We start from the raw sequence: 18,847 nt of genomic DNA on the forward strand, positions 1-18,847 counted from the left end.
CGTATGAGCGTTATCTATCTCTGGGTCCTCCCTTTTATAGCACCAAGGAGAGGCCCAAGGTACATGTATAGGTGTCAGAGTAGGGGTCGATAGAAGCATGGAGCGCTGACCTACTCGAGGCCTCCGTACCGGCGTGGCCTCGAGCCGTCCCGTCTCAGTAGCCTGGTGATGATTGCGCGTGCTCCTGTACCCTGCTCTGTACGCCGTCTCTAGACTGGTTCAATGGACGTATGCTTGTACGACTCGGCGGCGAATCCGGCGGAGTGGTCACGGCGTTGCCAGTCGACGCCCGTCTCGTCCCCAGGAAGGAGCCATGTTAAGTCGAGGGTCGGACGTCGTACGATGTCCTGATATCGGAGCGCTGACCTTGGTTACCTCGAGGGAGTCTTGATTTGACGTTCCATCCCCGCTTCCCATGTCCTGACACGCCCTGGGCCGTTTGGTGGGGAAGGCTGCAAAAAGAACGACGGCACGGGTGCCTGTTCCCTATCACGCTCCCCGTGACTAGCGTGTTAGGTGAGAAAAGCGGCAGGTGCATTTAATGTCCCGGCTCTCGTGTGCGCGTCAGGCGGCAGACAGTGTCCTTGCGCTCGACGCCTTCTGATTCGCTCGAGCCTGTTTCCGTATTCGACGGTAGTCAGCACTCGACCCCCAAGTGGTTCGCTCGACGTCATTTCCGTCTTCGAGGCTGCAGCCGTCGATTGCTGCGCACATGTGTGACCAGAACGTCGAGTTGAGGGCTTCGACTTGCGTACGGATAATCTTGTTAGGTGTATCGGTGAGGGTACCCCTTACTGATACCCTCGACAATACTTATATATATAGATTAGAGCACGGGACATGGTCGTCGCCTCACGAGTCGACGATGCGCCCGTCTCTCTCGGATGAAAAAGGCCATCAGTGAGACGAGTAAAAGACGTCCGTAGTACATGTCCTTACGGCCTGTTTAGATTGGAGATAAAAAATTTTTGGGTGTCACATCGAATGTGTCGGAAGGATGCTGAGAGGGGGTTTTAGACACTAATAAAAAAATAAATTACATAACTCGTCTGGAAACTATAAGACAAACCTATTAAGTATAATTAATCTATCATTAGCACATGTGGGTTACTGTAGCACTTAAGGCTATAATCATTAAATAACTAGGTTTAAAATATTCGTCTCGTGATTTTCAACCAAACTGTATAATTAGTTTATTTTTTCATCTATATTTAATGTTCCATGTATGTGTCCAAAGATTCGATGGGATGGATGAAAAATTTTTGGGTGAGTAACTAAACAGGGCCTTAGACCTTGTTTAGTTATCCTTGAAATTCAAAAACTTTTCAAGATTCCTCATCACATCAAATCTTGTGGCACATGCATGAAGCACTATATATAAAAGAAAATAAAAACTAATTGTACAGTTTGTCTGTAATTTACGAGACGAATCTTTTAAACCTAGTAAGTTTATGATTGAATAATATTTGCTACAAACAAATAAAAATACTACAGTACCAAAATCTGGAATCTTTTGGGAACTGTTCGAAAAAATTTTCAAGATTCTCCGTCACATCGAATCTTTGGTCGCATGTATAGAGCATTAAATATAAACCAAAATAAAAACTAACTGCACAGTTTACCTGTAATTTGTGAGATGAATCTTTTGAGCCTAGTTACTCCGTGATTGGATAATGTTTGTCAAATAAAAACGAAATGCTACAGTAGCCAAAAATAAAATCTTTTGCCAGTGCAGTTGCTCACAAATATCAAAGGCTCGAAGTCCTGAACCTTTCTGGATCCTTCATGCACCGCTTCCCCTTCTTTCCGCACAACTGTTTTATTTCTCTTTCTTCCCCTCGATTCCGGCCGAATAAGATGGCGGCGGCCGCGCGCCTCCTCACGCGAATCTCTAAGCGGGCCGTCCCCTCTGTGGCGCTTGCGGGGGCGGCGAGGCGGCGGCCGGAGGCGGCGTCGCTCCTGGGGGCGTCTGTGCTAGCGGCGGTGGAGCCCTGCGCTTCGATCAAGGTGGTGTTCCAGTCTCCGCGCGTGGCTCGTGAGCAGCGGAAGCGCATCTTGCTTGTAGATTTTTTTTTCTTGGATGTTGCGGAATGTGTAGAGCTATTTAGGAGTAGTGCGTGTAGGTTATTCCTGAGGACTAGGCTGATTCCCTTAGGTGGATTTTGTACACTTTCATAGAGATTGGTGTGTAGAGCAATCCACTTTGATCATGAAATTTGTTGTGGCTTTTAGGGTAAACATCATTTGAATAAATTGGGGAAGCTTTGTCGGGTTCTCACTTCACACTTTAAATATCATAGGTAGACATGGATAACACCTGCGTGGGTATGTGTTTTCAGTGTCTGATGAATATTTAGTTTCGTTTGCTCGTTTTTGGTTTTTTTTATTGTTATAATGACCTTCTTACATAGTTGTTTTACAAGCAGGTCATTCCTTTGTTGAATCAGCTGGCTCCATACTCGACATCTGCATTTCAGAGGTTTGGGTTTTCAACTTCAGCCCCACAACAAGATGATAAGGAGACAAACAAACACACAGATGATGGGGTTAATAAAAGCGTTGGAGTGAGTACTGAAGCTTCAAGTGAAGCCAATAATGTGCCTGGAACCGAGAAGGCACAGGAAGCAGGTTCACTTAATTCTGTATCCTGGTCTAACAGGAAGAGGAGAACTACTAAACGAACTGCATTTTCTGATTCAGATTCAGAAGACCTAGACCTATCAAAAGAGGACCTTGTGAAGCTGCTTCTTGAGAAAGATGAATCACTGAAGTCTAAAGATGAAGAGTTTAAAGATATGAAGGATAAGGTTCTACGCAGCTATGCTGAGATGGAGAATGTCCTTGCCAGAACAAAGCGTGAGTCAGAGAACACCAAGAAGTATGCTATACAGGTTCGCATTTCATATCTACTAGTTTGATTCATAGGTTTTCATTGTACAAGGATTGATATCATTTGGCTGTCCATGGAAACTTGCTCATACGTGATGGTTCTTGGTTCGAGCTTCATATCTACCATAGGGTTTTATTGTACAAGGATTGATATGATATCATTTGGTTGTCCCTGGAAACTCACTTATACTTGATGGTTCTTATGTACAGAGCTTCTCCAAGAGCTTATTAGATGTTGCAGACAATTTGTCTCGGGCGTCATCTGTTGTCAAGGAAAGTTTCTCAAAGATAGATTGTTCTAACAATTCTGATGAAGCTGTACCACTACTGAAAACCCTACTAGAGGGTGTTGAGATGACTGAGAAGCAGCTTGGAGAGGTATTTCTTCTTAAAAAAAAAATCCCCTGCATCAGTTGTACTATAATTCTGAAAATGTTGTCTTTTGCTTCTGAACATGATAAACCTTTCCTGGAATTTCACATGCATGCATATATGTTTTCCTTTGTCTATCTCTTTCTCTGGCAGTTTGGCTCCATCTGCCATGCGGGCAAATATTATTGTCCTCCTAGATCTGACTCTAATAAGAGGCACTTGCAGGTTTTCAAGAAGTTTGGAGTTCAAAAGTTTGATCCTTTGAATGAGAAGTTTGATCCAAACAGGCACTATGCCTTTTTCCAAATTCCTGATCCTTCAAAACCATCGGGGACTGTTGCTGCTGTTGTGAAGGTATGCATTTCTTAATGATATTTTTTGTTTAGTAGCAAACATGGCTGTTTGTTGCAATGGGACATACAATTTGTGCATGATTCTTGTGCCAATTGAACTATCTATTTTTATTGGACTTAGGCCCTGTTTGGATGCGTAAGGCTAGTTGTTGGCCAGCTAAATTTTAGCCCTTGCCCATCCAAACAGGGCGCTAATTCGTGGACAGTCGACTGATTTTTTAGCCAAGCCTCAAACTAGTGGTTAGCCAACTAGCTGGCCAACCCCAGCTAATTTGGGCTAATTTGTAGCCCCAGTTAATAACTAGCCCCAGATGAACCAAACAAGCCCTTAATTCAGCTTGCCCAAGCTTAAATCAAATAAATTCCATGGCCCATAAAAAATGTTAATGCATTAAAGAATTTTTTCTCAAACAGCGATTAATGCATTAAAGAATTAATCCCATATGGGAAATTAATAGGAGATTGACTCAACTTAAATTGTTGGCTATCGTGTGCACCTGTTGTGAGTTTAAAGAAGGTGGAAGGCGACCGCACACGCGCTGCAATGGGCATGGACTTGAGTGGCCAGGTCATGACATGTGCGGTGCAGCGCCAATAAAAGCTTTGTAGCTCCAAACTTGAAGTGTGAGAGTGAGAGCAATGTCACATGGAACACGGTACGACATGATGCTCTGCGTCCTGTGGTTGTCCATTGTGGTTCGTCATATGGGTTGATGCTTGGGATGGTGGTTGGGACGGCATCCCTATGGTTGATGGGACAGAGGTGCCTGGAGTTGGATAGACAGAAACCATCCCTTTTCAGCAGCAGCCACTTCAAATCCAGCAGAATTAAGAGGCCTAGATAAATGAGATGAGTTATTACCAGAGGTTTCTGGTGCGAGTTGGTTACCAGAGGTGAGTGATTTGAGGTGACGGTGGCTGCATCTTGTTGTGGAAGGGAAACAGGGAGGGGAAGAATGAAAGAAGTGACGGCAGCAGCTGTGTCTGCGTGAGAAACAACAGGACGACCAGATTAGGGTATAGAGGATGTGGTGGCCTGTCGGTGATGGGCTGTTGAATAGAAGCACCGATCTATCCATCTCCCATTTACTTTTACTTTCCTTCTCTTTTAAAATTGTAACAGAGCACTTAAGTAGTAGCTGATTGTTATGTAGATACTAGATACAAATATGATTTTGTAGTATTTATGTTGATATGCTTCTCAAAATCTTGACATTTCGATCTCTCTTCGGGACTAATTGTCCCAAAAATAGTTGGATCACGTTCCCCGTCTGGAACCAGCATCCTGAAGAGGTATTAGCCCCACGTACCGGGAACTTGGGAAGTGCTGATCCATGTCCTGTGTACCCGTTCCTTGTCCCTGTCCTAGTGGAAACTTTCTGAGACTAAGTGAGAGATGACGGACCGGGGCATGGAATAGGAGTTGAGGACAGGAGGGGGTGTGAGAACGGAAGAAAGAAATTTACCGATTTTAATATTAGGTATATATAGATTTATCTGTTATTCATAGCTTGTCAAGATTGAGCATTTGACATGGTTCTGTTGTGACGATGATTTTTCCTGGGATGCTATATACTGTTATGTTGATAACTTTCTACACTTCTTAATGCAATCTTTCTGTGGATGAAATTTACCGGACAAATAGCATGAGTTTAAAACCTGTGGGCTTTGATAAGTTCTGTCAAAAGTTCTAAAAATGTAGAATACAGCCTTTTTTTACTTGCAAACATATGTGGGCTTTGATCAGTGCTAAAAAAGGAGCTATTTTGCACTCGCCTGGATGGGCAGAGGGGTATCACCTTGCCTAGGGGGGTAGGCAGTACCCTAGGCGGCACCAGCCCAGTGGCGGAGGTAGGCGCACAGGTCACAGGTGGGGGAGAAGGAAGGAATGTTGGGCAGAGGTCGCCGGTAGGGGAGCAGCAGCGTCAGGCGAAGTCGGATGGCGGGCGCAGGCGGCGGCGGGTGTGGACAGAGAGAGAGGGAGTGGAACTGGTGGTAGGCGCGGGACTCTGTGAGATGATAGAGAGAAGAACGGGCGGCTGGTGCGTAGGGAGTGAGGGAGAAGAGTGCATAATAGCTCACTGATCGAGCGCCCTTGCACTGAAGGTGAACGGGGCTAACCGATGTGCCAAAGCTGTGGGATGTCAAAATGCATCGGTAGGGGAGCGTTCCGCCTTAGAGGGAAGCAAATGCGAAAGCGGGGGTGGACGAAGCGGAAGCGAGAATGTTAGCTTGAGTAATGAAAACATTGGTGAGGATCCACTGCCCCGAAGCAGAGAGGGAGAGGGAGAGGGTCACCGCCTAGAGAGCACCTTGCGCCTTTTGTAGCTTTGGCTTTGATAGAACTATGTACATATGACCATCTAATTTGCTAATAAATTATGAAGCTGACCTGACAAATAGCATGGGCATTGGGTTCAAGAAAATTAGTTCCATCTGAAATTGTTAAATAGCAAATAGCATAGAATTTGGTGATCACATGAAAACTCAGCAGGCTCTAGAGCTATATGTAGCTCTATAATTAGTTGTGTTATAAAGAATATATATAGCTTCTCTGCACTCATTAAGGAAGAGTAAGTTTATAAGTATTATAACATGCAAGGAAAGCTTGACGTATTTTCATCAAAACTAGATCCAGAAGTAAGTGTTGACATACCGTCATTAGGTGTTAGAAACTACTAACTCCCAATGCATTGCTGGGGATAGCTTGGATGTTATAGCATTCAGGTGTTCAAAGAGATTAGATATTTTTGTTGAAAAAATTACGAATAGTGGATTCATGTTAAGGTGGAAGCCCTAAGGGCCCTATGCAGCCTAGGCCATTGAATTGTTCTATATATATAGTGCTATTCTACACCTAGGTGTAGAATAGTATTATTGAGATGCATGCAATCCAAAAACTTAAGTTGATGGGGAGAGGTGGGCAATTCACTTATATTCCAACACTTCCCCTCACGTGGAGGCTCCCTCAGGCCTCAGACGTGGAACATGAGTGAGCAACAATTATTTTATTTAATTGCGCTAACCAGGATTCGAACTGGAGACCTCTGGCTCTGATACCATAGAGTTGCATGCACCGACCAGTTCAACCCAAAAGCTTAAGCTGATGGGGAGAGGTGGGCAGTTCACTTATATTGCAACAAGTATTCTACACTAAACTGTTTTTTTTTCTCGAATACGCAGGAGAGCTGCATATCATTGTATTAGTTGAAGAAAAAGGAGTCCTACATAGACCCAAACACACTCACACACACCACCACAACTTCCCTGTTTTGTAAGGCTACCTCAAACTGAGAGCAGAACGACCGAGTGGGCTAAGAAACTAAAGGCCCCTAGCAGTGAGCAAGGACAAACCCTTAGCTCCTGCCAGACACCACCAATGGACATCATCCCTAGCTAAACTAAGGGCTGTGTTGACGTTTGGTACAGCCCCATTGAAAACACAGTCATTCCGGTGTTTCCAGATGCTCCAGGTGCCAAGGATGACAATAGAATTTAAGCCCTTTCTCACATCCCCGAAGGTAGCTGCCTCCACCTTTTCCCACCAGTCATCCCAAACTGAATCCTCAGGCTGAGGCGTGAGGGAAGAGAGTCCAACTCGCTGCAAGAGATAGAACCAGAATTGCCTAGCAAAAACTGAAGGAGCCGCATTTCAGTGCTATTTAGTATTTCGTGGTGCTGAGTGTAGCATTGAGTGATATTGAATGTTGTTAGGTACTCAATATTTTTTCAAGTCAATTTTGGCTTGTGGTGTAGAAAACCTAGGGTGTAGAATAGCGCTTAGATATATACACATGGGAAGGAATTATCCTATATATATATATTAAAATTAGAAAGCATAATTTTTTTTTTTCAGGACAAGACTTTGATTACGTTGACTCATTAATGTGACAAAACCGAAACAAGTAATTTTTATCATGAATCTAATGATCATTTTGCATTACAAATTAAACATGTATTAATTAATAAAAAACATTTGGTCAAAGGCTTACTGTAATGAAACGAAATGCACCTCTTAATTTCATAGAGACGGTATTCGGATCACTCTGAGAACAGATGCAATCCGCAACTGTTCTGGAGAAATTTGGATAACAGCCCTCAAAATATTAGAAAAAGTCTAGATAATCCCTTGATCTTTGACATTGTATCTACTTTATCCCCTAAACTATGAAACCAGGTATCAAACACCCTAAACTTTCCTAAACCAGGTATTAAACCCCTTCTAGTGGTTTTGGCTCCTGGTTTTGCCAATGTGGCTGTTCAAGTTGGCTCACATTGACACATTAGCACTTGGGCCCACACGTCATTGAAAGTGGATGCAGATTGCGATGCTTCACGTGCGGCTTGGCGAGCTCTCTGCGGGCGCCGCAGTGCTTGCGGACAAGGAGCGCAGGGAGCTCGTGGCCGCCTCAGCCCCGCCCAAGGCCACGGAGGAGCACGTTTCGCTGCTGAGCACGAGGCGCATGCGCCCAGGTGGTGCCGCGGTGTTGGTGTGTGAAGCCAGAGCCATGGGTGTGGCGCGTGAGGCCACGTCACCGGCCCGCCGCCAGGGAAGGAGATGAGCATGTCCCGCCATAGCTGCAAGGGGTCTCCAGCGTGAACACCTGCAGCGCGATGAGGATGAACAGCCGCTATCGCCACCACCAGGTGCAGCCTCGCCTTCAACTCCAACTCTGCTCTGCGGCACCGCGACATCAAGAACCCGCCACCTCTGATCTGCGGCAACATTGTGATGGTGCCTCTGTTGTGCCGCCACGGCCTTGGCCTAACTTCGCTGGCACACCCACAGCATCGGCAACCTGTGCAGAGCCCCACCATCATCTCCGCGGATGCCGCTGCCCGAGCTCCGCCCGCCTCGTCAAGCCTCGCCGCGCCCCCGTCGTCTCTGGAGTCTAAACCCACGGTCGTCGTCCCTGTCATCTATGGAGACCGACATGCCGACCTCGGCCCTGTCTCGCTCCTGCCCCGGCTGTCCCTGGCCCTCGGCACGCGAGAGAATCCCTGCAAACACAGACCATGTGAGCACACACGCATTCGATCCAACAGACTTGTGCACTACAAGAACGAGAACAAGCGCTGAGCAAAATTTGTCTAGCAATAAAGAACAAATTGATTCCAATATCTCGTCTTTTCTCCATGGTACAGACCAAGCAATGAAGAATAGATAAGTGCCTCGAATCCACAGCTCGTGCTTGCTGCCGGAGCTGATGCTCGGCGTCTCTCGAGCGCAGGACGTCGGATACATCGCACCCGGGCTAGAATTGCACCGCCGGCCATCTCTTGCGCGCTTGGAGCTGAAGCTGCTCGGCGGTACGGAGGTGCGTGCGACCGGGTGCAGACTGAGTGGCACGGTCGTGGAGGTGCACACTACCGGTGCCGGGTGCGAGCAGAGCAACGCGGTCGTGGGGGTGCGCATGACCGGGCGCAGGTCGAGCGGCACGGCGGCTCGCGCGGCCGGGCGGTGAGAAGAACTGCTACAGTCTCTTAGCCTGGATGAGGCCCCGGAGCCGCCGGACATGGACTCCGACCCCAACGATGCCCCTGAGCACCGCGTGGAAGCAGGCCTCCTGGAGGTGCGACTGAAGGTGTGAAGGGGCCTGACAGTAGAGCCCCACCGCCAGCAGGTCTTTTGTTGCCAGGTTGGAGTGACACGTAGCCAAAACTGGCTGCCAAAACCACTCCAAGGGGTGAATTAAATGGTTTGGAAAACTTCAATGTATTCGTTAGACGGTTTTAAAGTTTAGAGGATAAAGTACACATAGTGCCAAAGGTGAGGGGGTTAGTTAGACTTTTTTCTCAAAATATTTAAGAATTCTGTGAAGTAGGGTTTTGACTTTTGAGATGTACTAGATGCATCAGCCTTTTTCCTCCATACAAAGAAACAATACTTAGTTTTGCAGTTTCGAAAGTTAACAATTATGATTTTCTTTTTTCAGGTTGGCTACATGTTACATGATCGTGTTCTTCGCCCGGCTGAAGTCGGTGTCACTGAAGGTGGTCCAACTGAAGAGCCAGAGGAAAAATCTAGCTAATAAACTGAGGATGCTGGCTGCACGCATCAATGACTACTGTCCTTTTTTTGTTGGATAAGCATACATCATATCATAGGCTATGTTCTGACTAGATCTGTGAGACAAATCACCATTTTTGTAGTATGTTCAACGAGCCAATTTGTTGAAGCTAGTCCAGAATTCTCTTTTTTCTTGGTCGGTAATAAAAACGAGATTGTAGAACATGTACATTACTGAAATTGCTTGCCAAAGACGGATTATTGCAGCCTGCATTAATAGGAATACTGAGAATGAGCATGTCGTGCTTGCCAAAGACGGATTATTGCAGCCTGCATTAATAGGAATACTGAGAATGAGCATGTCGTTCTTGCCAAAGACGGATTATTGCAGCCTGCATTAATAGGAATACTGAATACTGACAATGAGCACGTCACATCCAAGGTGGTTTGGCTTGAATGAAGATCGTATGACGATATGAGTTAAAAGTCACAAACAAATGAATGGCGAATTTTCTTGTTTGCCTAGTCCCATCTTGAAACAATTGTCCGGTCGGTTGTACCCTTTGGTCTAAAAGACGTGCACATTTCGCTTTCGTTTTCCTGTGTATCCACCGGAGAGGACTGGTGTTGCAGTACCACTAGCACTTGCACCCTCAGAGATTTATGAAGTGGAGCCTCTGATCCTTCTCACTCACCCACCACCGCATGAGGAGGCAGGTCCTTCATCAGTGCAGTAGAAGCACCAACCGAGTTTAGGAGTGAAGCCGTCTGGTCTGATGAAGTAGATAGTGGTTTTAGGAGATGTGCCTGCAGCTAGTAGTGCTTTTGTTCGCTGCCTCCCAGTGTGTAATCCTTTTGTTTTGTTTTGTTAAGCTGTTGTGTCTAACCTTTAATCTCATCCTTAGTTTATAAAGTTTTCTAAAAAAATCTCTAGAAGATGTTAAGCATGTTGTAAAGGAGCAAGCCAGCTATGTTGGTTGGAAGAGTGCACTATGTTAATTACTTGTGGATGTCCCAACTGAACACTTGGATCTTCTCAAATTAATCCATTCTAGGATTTGATTTTCCCTTGTTCCTTGTTGTGAAAAGAACCCTTATTCCTTGAATCTTCCCTTGTAATACTCCTCTAGTTTTGTGGTTTATGACCCTATTACTTTTATTGTGTGTAAGTTGGTAATAGTTACCTAGTTAATAACTTGTGGTGCCGTGACAAAACCAAGGGCCCCTGTGGAACAGCTGCCACGGGTGATGCTGCTTGGGGCGCACTGGTATCGAGGTTGTTAACCAAGCACTATTGTCAAGTTACACCATTATGCCCTTGCTACAAAATAAACTCCTTGTGAAAGTATTCTCGTGTTTAAATGGGAAATCCACAACAAATTGACAAAAGTGATGTTTTGCTGACTCGTAAGCTAGATGGAAAGAAAGAAGGAGAAGAGCGACAAGGAAAAGTTAGTACTCAAGAAGTTGGAGTACTTAAAGTACATGCATCATCAAGATATCCCAATCCTCATGTCTGGTCTAACTTCGCTTTGCATGCGGGGCACTGTTACGGGGTGCACTTGGGACATCATCAGTGCCATGGACCCGTTTGCGTTTACTCTCATGCAACTGTGGCATTGTGCCACACTTTCCTTGTCCTTTCGCGTCGTGTGAATCCCCTCTCCCTTTTTCTCAGCACCCTGTCGGCTGTTGATCCCCGCCCTCGCTCCCGTATCGGACCCCCCTTCCTCCTTTTCCCCGTCCTCTCTTTTGGACGCTGTTAGTCGCACGCTTCTCGCCGAGTGAGTATCGTCCCCTCCTTCTTCCTTTAACTCTAGCTGGTGCGCTACACCACCACCTCCCCCGTCGGTATATAAGATGCTACCTTGTGTGCCTCTCCTCCATCTCCATCTCCACCTCTGGAGTGGAGCTCTCCTTGTCTACCGCTCTAGAATATGTAGCTTGGGAAGGCAACCAAGCCAAGAAGGCAACACTTGGAAGTCAAGCTACGAGCCTTGCTGTTGCTCGCAGATCTAGAGTTCCAAAGTCTGGGCAGTGGAGTGAGCCGAGGAGAAGAAGAAGCTCAAGTTTGCCCTTTGGGTGGATTTGACCTTGGGGTTGGATGATCTATTTCTTGCCCTCTTGTTTCTAGATCTGTTGGTCATATGCCATGTTTTGGATCATCATCTTCTTGTTCATCCTTCATTGTGCTCAGTTATCCCGACTGCTCGGCTAAGCGACTGGGTGTATCAAGTTTGTCTTAGATTTATTATCTCTAATATCTATGTGGTTAACTCCCGAGTCATGTAATCTTCGTGTATCATCCGATCTATGTAATGTAGTCGTGTTCTTCCCCTTTCTGATCTTGTTCCGAATCTCAAGATGAGATTCTTTTTAAGGGGCATTGGTTGTAACACCCTTGGTGTTACAAACTCATTTAGCACCATGCTTAAAGCCTAAAAGAAATCAACAAATCAACTACGGTGTTTTAGCATTTGTTCGGTATGAAAAACAATTTTTGTAAACACAAGGACACATAGTTCATGATCAGAAAGTTCAGTTTTTGGAGAACTATCTTGTGAAAAATAATTGAATAATATCTACAAGTTTTGCTTCTATCAGTTAGTAGGGAGTGTGAGCTATGGCATGAAATGCTTGGTAGTTGAAAATAGCAAAGTTTAAAGCTTTTAAAAATTAAGACAAAAAGTGTCAAGCATAATAGTTTTTAGCCCCAAGATTTGATTTGCCTAAGTTAATGAGCTTTCAAACATTGCTACTTTGGCATTCAAAATCTAACAAAAATGTTTAAACGATAGCCTCATGTTTTCGCATAATCGGTTGCACCCAAGTGAGTACTCGAGCTGGTATATGTTATAGTTGTGTTGCGTGAACCGTTGATCTCATAAAAAATGCTCAAATATTGCTTGAACGCAATATGAACCTATCCGGGTCCTTTGGTTCACGAGGAGGCGATGTCGGTGACGGGTTCAACTTGGCATCCTTCTGTCCTCCTCTCTGGTCACTCTATGATCGGGGTGAGAGCTCGTTTTAGTAGCTGGTGTGCCTAACCTTAGAGAAGATGAGTTGGTCGGACCTCAGCTACAACTATCAGTAGTTTTGCATTGCTTTAAATATCGTGCTTGGCGCCGTTCGCACTGGCTCAGGCTAGCCCTTGGCCAACTGCACGCACGCTAGGCTGAGCTGTGGTGGCGGCCGTGCCATTTGGGCGAGGTGGCACTCACTTTGCCCTCCATTTCACCTACTGCACTGACCTCTTGAATGCGAGTCCCTACCACCACGTTGCTTGGTGGCCCGTGGTCTGTGTTGATGTGGCCTCTCCTCGCCTTGCCCGTCCGCTAGGCGATGCTGGTGAGCATGCTCGGCTCGTGCCGCTCCGTGCAGAGTGGTTCGTGACAAGTCACTCCAGTCCAGTCGCCAACGCACGTGTTCACTTTCACCAGCGATCAAGGCTACCGCCTTTATGTGATCGGCCAAGGGAGCATTCCTCCATGATTTTCCCATTCTCTGACCTCCACCTCTGCGCTTCTCAAATTCACCACGCTCAAAGCCTCTCAGTCTGATTCTTTGCACTACCATGCAGAGTAGGGTGCTATCTAGTTGCCCATACCCTCACCAAGGCAGCAACAGGCTCTGTAGGATTATGAGGATGCTACACTAGCCAGAAAACAAAACTTTTGACCTCATAAAATAGGATCAACTGCTAGTTATAGATCACAGGATTACCACTAGACGCGCAGGTGTAGCGGAAGCGACTCGGTGTAGTCGTGCGCGTAATAGCAGTGCCGTGCAGTTACGTGGTCGTCCACCACGTGGTTCGTCCTTGTGCTCCAGATGCAGCACCTTTAAGGTATCCCACACATGTGGAGAAGAAGCGTCGCGCCTCTAGACTGCTAGGTCCGCGAGGAGCAATAGGCGTGAGCGTGGGTGAGCAACGGTGGCTGCATAATGGTGTGAGTTAACCCTAGCCGCGCCCCCTCCCTCTCTTATATAGGCGTCCTCTAATCAGCCCCGTGTTGGAGACCCAATTAGAAAACCCTAAGCCTTGTCTAATTTGGGTCCAACCCGAATTAAGCTTCTAGCACCTTAAGCGTGCAACCCTATGGGTTCACGTACATATAGACATGGGCCGAGTACTCCTACTCGCCCGATAGTTGACAACAACCTCTAGCAAGGTGTGACAACTCCTATACACATGCAAAAATCATATCAGATGAACCACTACAAACACATACATGTTATTCCCTTGCCACACAATATTTGGTTCAACTCGTGGGTTAACACTTAACCCAAGGATGGCCATGCATTTATTGATCCAATCACTTGAGTTATCCAGTGATATCTCTCTCACATAGAGGGGCAAGTTCCATCTTTATTATCTATGTCTCACAACATGTTTCCTGACAAACCCCAAGACCACCTTTATAACTACCCTATTATGGAGTAGTGTTTAATAGTCTCTAAGTAGGTCATTTTACATCTTGAGAACATACGACAATCTTAGGTCTAAGGACATAACGTACGTGATGTATAAAGAGAATAAGAACATCTTAGGTTGGGTCTGTCCAGCCCCGTGTCATACATGTGGCCACATTATTAGTTTGACATCTCTATGTCCATGACTTGTGAAACATAGTCATCAACTAATACATGTGCTAATCTAATATTCATGTGTGTCCTCACACAAACTTAGGGACAACTTGAGAATAACCATACAAGTAAAAGAGTTTCACAAACAGTTCACATAATTATCTATCAATACAAGTTTGTCTATAATGGATATTCATTGAACTCATAATATATGTCATGAATACAATGGTAATATCATCATCTCTATGATTACCTTTAGGGCATATTCCCAATAGTCTCCCACTTGCACTAGAGTTAATCTCTAAGATATCTAATACACATAGACCTCAAGCGTGCCTCATGCTTAGGCTGTGGAAGAGCCTTTGTCAAAGGATCTACAATAGTCAAATTCGTATGTATTTTGCACATCTTGATTTCACCTTGCCTAATGAACTCTCGGATGAGGTGAAACTTCTGCAGCACATGTTTGTTCTTTTGGTGATTCTTAGGCTCCTTAGCCTGTGCAATCTCCCCATTGTTGTCACAATGTAGAGTCAATGGGCTCGACACATTTGGAAACACACCAAGTTCAATGAGGAACCTTCTCATCCAAACACCTTCCTTCATAGATTCAGAAGCTGCGATGTACTCGGCCTTTGTTCTAGAATCGATCACCGTCGCTTGCTTGGAACTTTTCTAGCTTACTACACCACCATTTATTGTGAACACAAAACCTAATTGAGATGTGAATCATCTATGTTAGTTTGGAAGCTAGCATCGGTGTAACCATTTACAACGAGCTCCTCCTCACCTCCATAGATTAGGAACACATCTTTAGTCCTTCTCAAGTACTTAAGAATGGTTTTAGCCAGTGTCTAGTGACTTTCACCTAGATTAGTTTGGTACCTGCTCGCAAAACTTAGAGCATATCAGACATCTGGGCGAGTACATATCATGGCATACATGATGGAACCAATTGCCGAAGCGTATGGAACCTTACTCATGCGTTTGCACTCTTCATCTGATGAAGGACATTGCTTATCGCTAAAACACATACCATGTGACATAGGCAAGAACCCTCTTTTAGATTGTTCCATGTTAAACCATTACAACACCTTGTCTATGTACATATCTTGGCTTAATCCTATTAGCCTTTTGGACCTATCTCTATAGATCTTAATTCCCAAAATGTATGTTGGTTCTCCTATATCCTTCATAGAAAAACTATTATTTAGTGAAGTCTTTATAGATTACAACATTGGAATGTCATTCCCAATCAATAACATGTCATCCACATACAAGATCAGAAATACAACAACACTCCCACTTTCTTCTTGTAAACACAAGGTTCTTCTTCATTCCGACAAAAGCCAAATCCTTTGACTACTTCATCAAAATGAATATTCCAACTCTGAGATGCTTGCTTTAACCCATAAATGGATTTCTTAAGCTTGCATATTTTTCTAGCATTATTAGGATCAACAAAACCTTTGAGCTGTATCATATACACGTCCTCTTCCAAATTTGCATTTAGAAAGGCTGTATTAACATCCATCTGCCATATCTCATAATCAAAATATACAGCGATTGTTAGAATGATCCAAATATATTTAACCACGGGAAGGATCAGGGACTAGAGACGAACCAACCACGCGATGGCGGTGGCTAGGGGCGCCCACCAGTGGTGCGGCCGCACCCTGGTGCGGGCGCACCCCCCATGGTGGCAACTCGGTCCCACCTTTTTCAGGTGGTTGCATGGCGGCATGCATAGGACGGTTTCACCTCCTACCAAATTTAGATCGCCATGAACCATCCTTGTTGGGCTATAAATAGATGGCTCCACACCATTCAACACACACACACCATCATTTGGAGCAATACACCTCACATTTCTATACTTGTTCTTTAGTTTAGATTCAGTAGTAGAGCAAGGCAAAGCTAGCAAGGAGAGCTTGTCTCCTTGGAGGATCTTAGAGCTTCTTGGTATGAATACAATTCAGTTCTCCTCCATGAGCAAGTTCTTATCTTATTTATATGATTATGCAATTGAATTAGGGTATAGTTGTGTTCATATCTTGTTCATAGTATATGAACTAGTTCTTAGTTCTTGTGCTATGTTCTTGATGTGTTCATCCTTGTTCTTCATCGTTCATCGAATTAGTATGAATAAACAAAGGATTGAGATTGGGGTAACGGTTCGTTGGGATGTGATGGCCACTCTTAGCCGAGCCTGTCAATCCGAAGGGTTGGGGTCCTGGGAGGCTAGGAGGCGTTTCCAATTACACGGGCGAGGTGCTCGGGTATGCAGAGATCAGCGGATGCACGGGAATCTTTCGGGTAGAGGGGTAGGTGGTAGGGTAGTGACAGCCCTGTCATCCCTGGTATTCCCCCACGATCAGGTATTCCGGTAGGAGTTCTGTAAAGTCCCTATCGGCTGGATGTCCAGCTGCGGGGATCTCTCGAGAGCCTCAGACTTAGTTCTAACTCTAGTTATATTGATTAGATGTTCTACTAACAATTCTTTGCATAGTTATATAAGATCAATGCTGGCTCAAGTAGTTGTTCTTTATTTCTTTTATTTCCTTATTTTCTCTTTATTCCTTGAGGTTGCCCTGATGAGTGTGTCCACTATCCATATTTTAAGAGCCTACCGTGACCCCTGATTAGACTATGTCTACCTAATAAGTGATCATTGTTGGGTATTCTTAACATCATTACCAAAAGTAGACTTAGTTTTCTAAATCTAGTAACGGTGCCAAAAATGCCAAACCTATCCCTCACACCACTTAAGCCAAGTTGTCATCCCCAGCATGATATGAGAGACGCGGTATTGAAATATGCAATTGCTCTTCTAAATAAATAATGAATGGGATCTGCAAGCGCACAGATTAATACCGATGTAGCATTTTAACCGGGAAGTATTCCAGGTATCGTTATTTATATTTTTATCACTGGGAAGGGATTAACAATCATCACTATTGATTACAGAATAGAATATGAGATTGAGTATCTATCATTGCATGTATAATTGAGAACATATATCTAACTCTTTCATACAGGGGTAAGTGTCACATAAAAGATATATGAAGTAATGAATAGTGACAAGATAATTAATCTGATCATAACTTAGCCACATAACAAATATGATAAGCACCTCAATTAGATACTCTAGAAAGTCATTAGCATGGAATTAGAACGAACTACAAGAATATTTCCTAAGTTATTCTTAACTATATAGCCTAGCATTATCATAGTTAGTGCAAGCATACTTAGCAATCATTGTGAGACAAGACTACGCCCATGCATAGTGATATTAGCAAGGTAAATGAGAAACATAGAAATCACTCCCTGTAATAATATTTCTCTGCCAGCCCAATGCACGAGAGGGGGACTATATAAGAATCAATGAAGCTGTCACTATCACGAACTACCCCACGATTTGGCATATTGGGTACAATCGCAGATAAATACGGTATAAGCACCACGCCTATACAATATCTATCATTTACCCATGGATCCGATGGATAAACGCTATACGATCCTAAGCATGTATATAGATCCAATCTAACTAAGCCAAGTACATAACTATGATAAACTAAGAACAATATAATCTTGAATATAAGCAAGTAGAGCAAAGTCATAAGCAATATATAAGTAGAACAAAGTCATATTCATAATATTGAAGAACAAAGATGATTAGAAAGCAATTAGAAGCACAATTAGAGAATTACCAAGAATCCTCTTGACAGATCCGAAACCAATCGAAGATTGACTCCTTCTAGTTCTAATCCTATGTAGCTATGCTAATCTAAATGTCTAATTGATGTGGTGGCTCTAATCTTGATCAGGGGCTTCTTCTCCCTTGAAGAATAATGAATTAGGGTTGAGAGGCTCCTCCTCCAGGGGCCAGGGGGTCTGGTTTTATAGTCCCTTCAAGTGAATATGGGCCGTTGGATCAAACCGACTTAGATTGGACGGTTATCCTTGATCCTTTAGGTCGGTGGAGATCTCCCACGAAGCAGAGTCCTGATTGGACTCTCAGAGGAGGCGGGCGCCCAGGGGAACATGGCGAGCGCCCTGCCTCTGGCCCCATTTCGCCTCCGCTTCGGTCTCGTGGCTTCTGGAGTCTTCTAGATGTAAGATAATTGCGCGGCTTGTTAATATCTCTATGAAATCCCGACGTGTGGGCCTTTCTTCCGTATTTCCTGATAACCCCCTACAGAAATAGACAAACACCAAAACTCGTGGAATTCTGTCAGATAAAACCCTAAGTCTAGATGTTGATTTCATTTGGATCCTTTTCTTTGTTTATTTGATAATTAAATTTGATACTTAAGGACCGTCAACAATCATGCTACAAACCAAGCTAGATGCATTTGTTACACCCTCCTACAGGATTAAATAAGATAACCCTTGAATACTCACGGGTTGAAATGCTACAATGATAGTTCTGTTCACTTGCAGTTTTATTCTTTATATTCATGAACTATTGATTGGCGTACCTAACTACCGTTACTTAAGATTGTAAACTCTGTGCATTTATCTGGCGCCGTGCTACAACTTTGCATATCGTAAGTAAGGATGGTTAGGATGGCCAATCCGGCATTCCTAATTATTGTTACCAGACTACACTGCTAAGGCCGGCGCCGTTAAA

At 44.4% G+C, this 18,847-nt stretch overlaps 1 protein-coding gene across 2 annotated transcripts; it reads left to right on the forward strand.

The window, feature by feature from the left end:
• LOC110437147 (protein GrpE-like) lies at nt 1,765–9,922 on the forward strand. 2 transcript variants are annotated; one of them, XM_021465466.1, is made up of 6 exons: nt 1,768–2,007; nt 2,427–2,628; nt 2,701–2,891; nt 3,100–3,267; nt 3,487–3,615; nt 9,551–9,922. In XM_021465466.1, the coding sequence occupies exons 1-6, from the start codon at nt 1,786–1,788 to the stop codon at nt 9,644–9,646; spliced, it is 1,008 nt and encodes a 335-aa protein (XP_021321141.1). In that variant the 5' UTR covers nt 1,768–1,785; the 3' UTR covers nt 9,647–9,922. The 2 variants fall into 2 exon arrangements, with proteins under 2 accessions (XP_021321140.1, XP_021321141.1); XM_021465465.1 differs by having other exon boundaries at nt 1,765–2,007; nt 2,427–2,891.

The sequence above is a fragment of the Sorghum bicolor genome, chromosome 7, assembly GCF_000003195.3.
Source record: "Sorghum bicolor cultivar BTx623 chromosome 7, Sorghum_bicolor_NCBIv3, whole genome shotgun sequence".
Classification (NCBI taxonomy): domain Eukaryota; kingdom Viridiplantae; phylum Streptophyta; class Magnoliopsida; order Poales; family Poaceae; genus Sorghum; species Sorghum bicolor.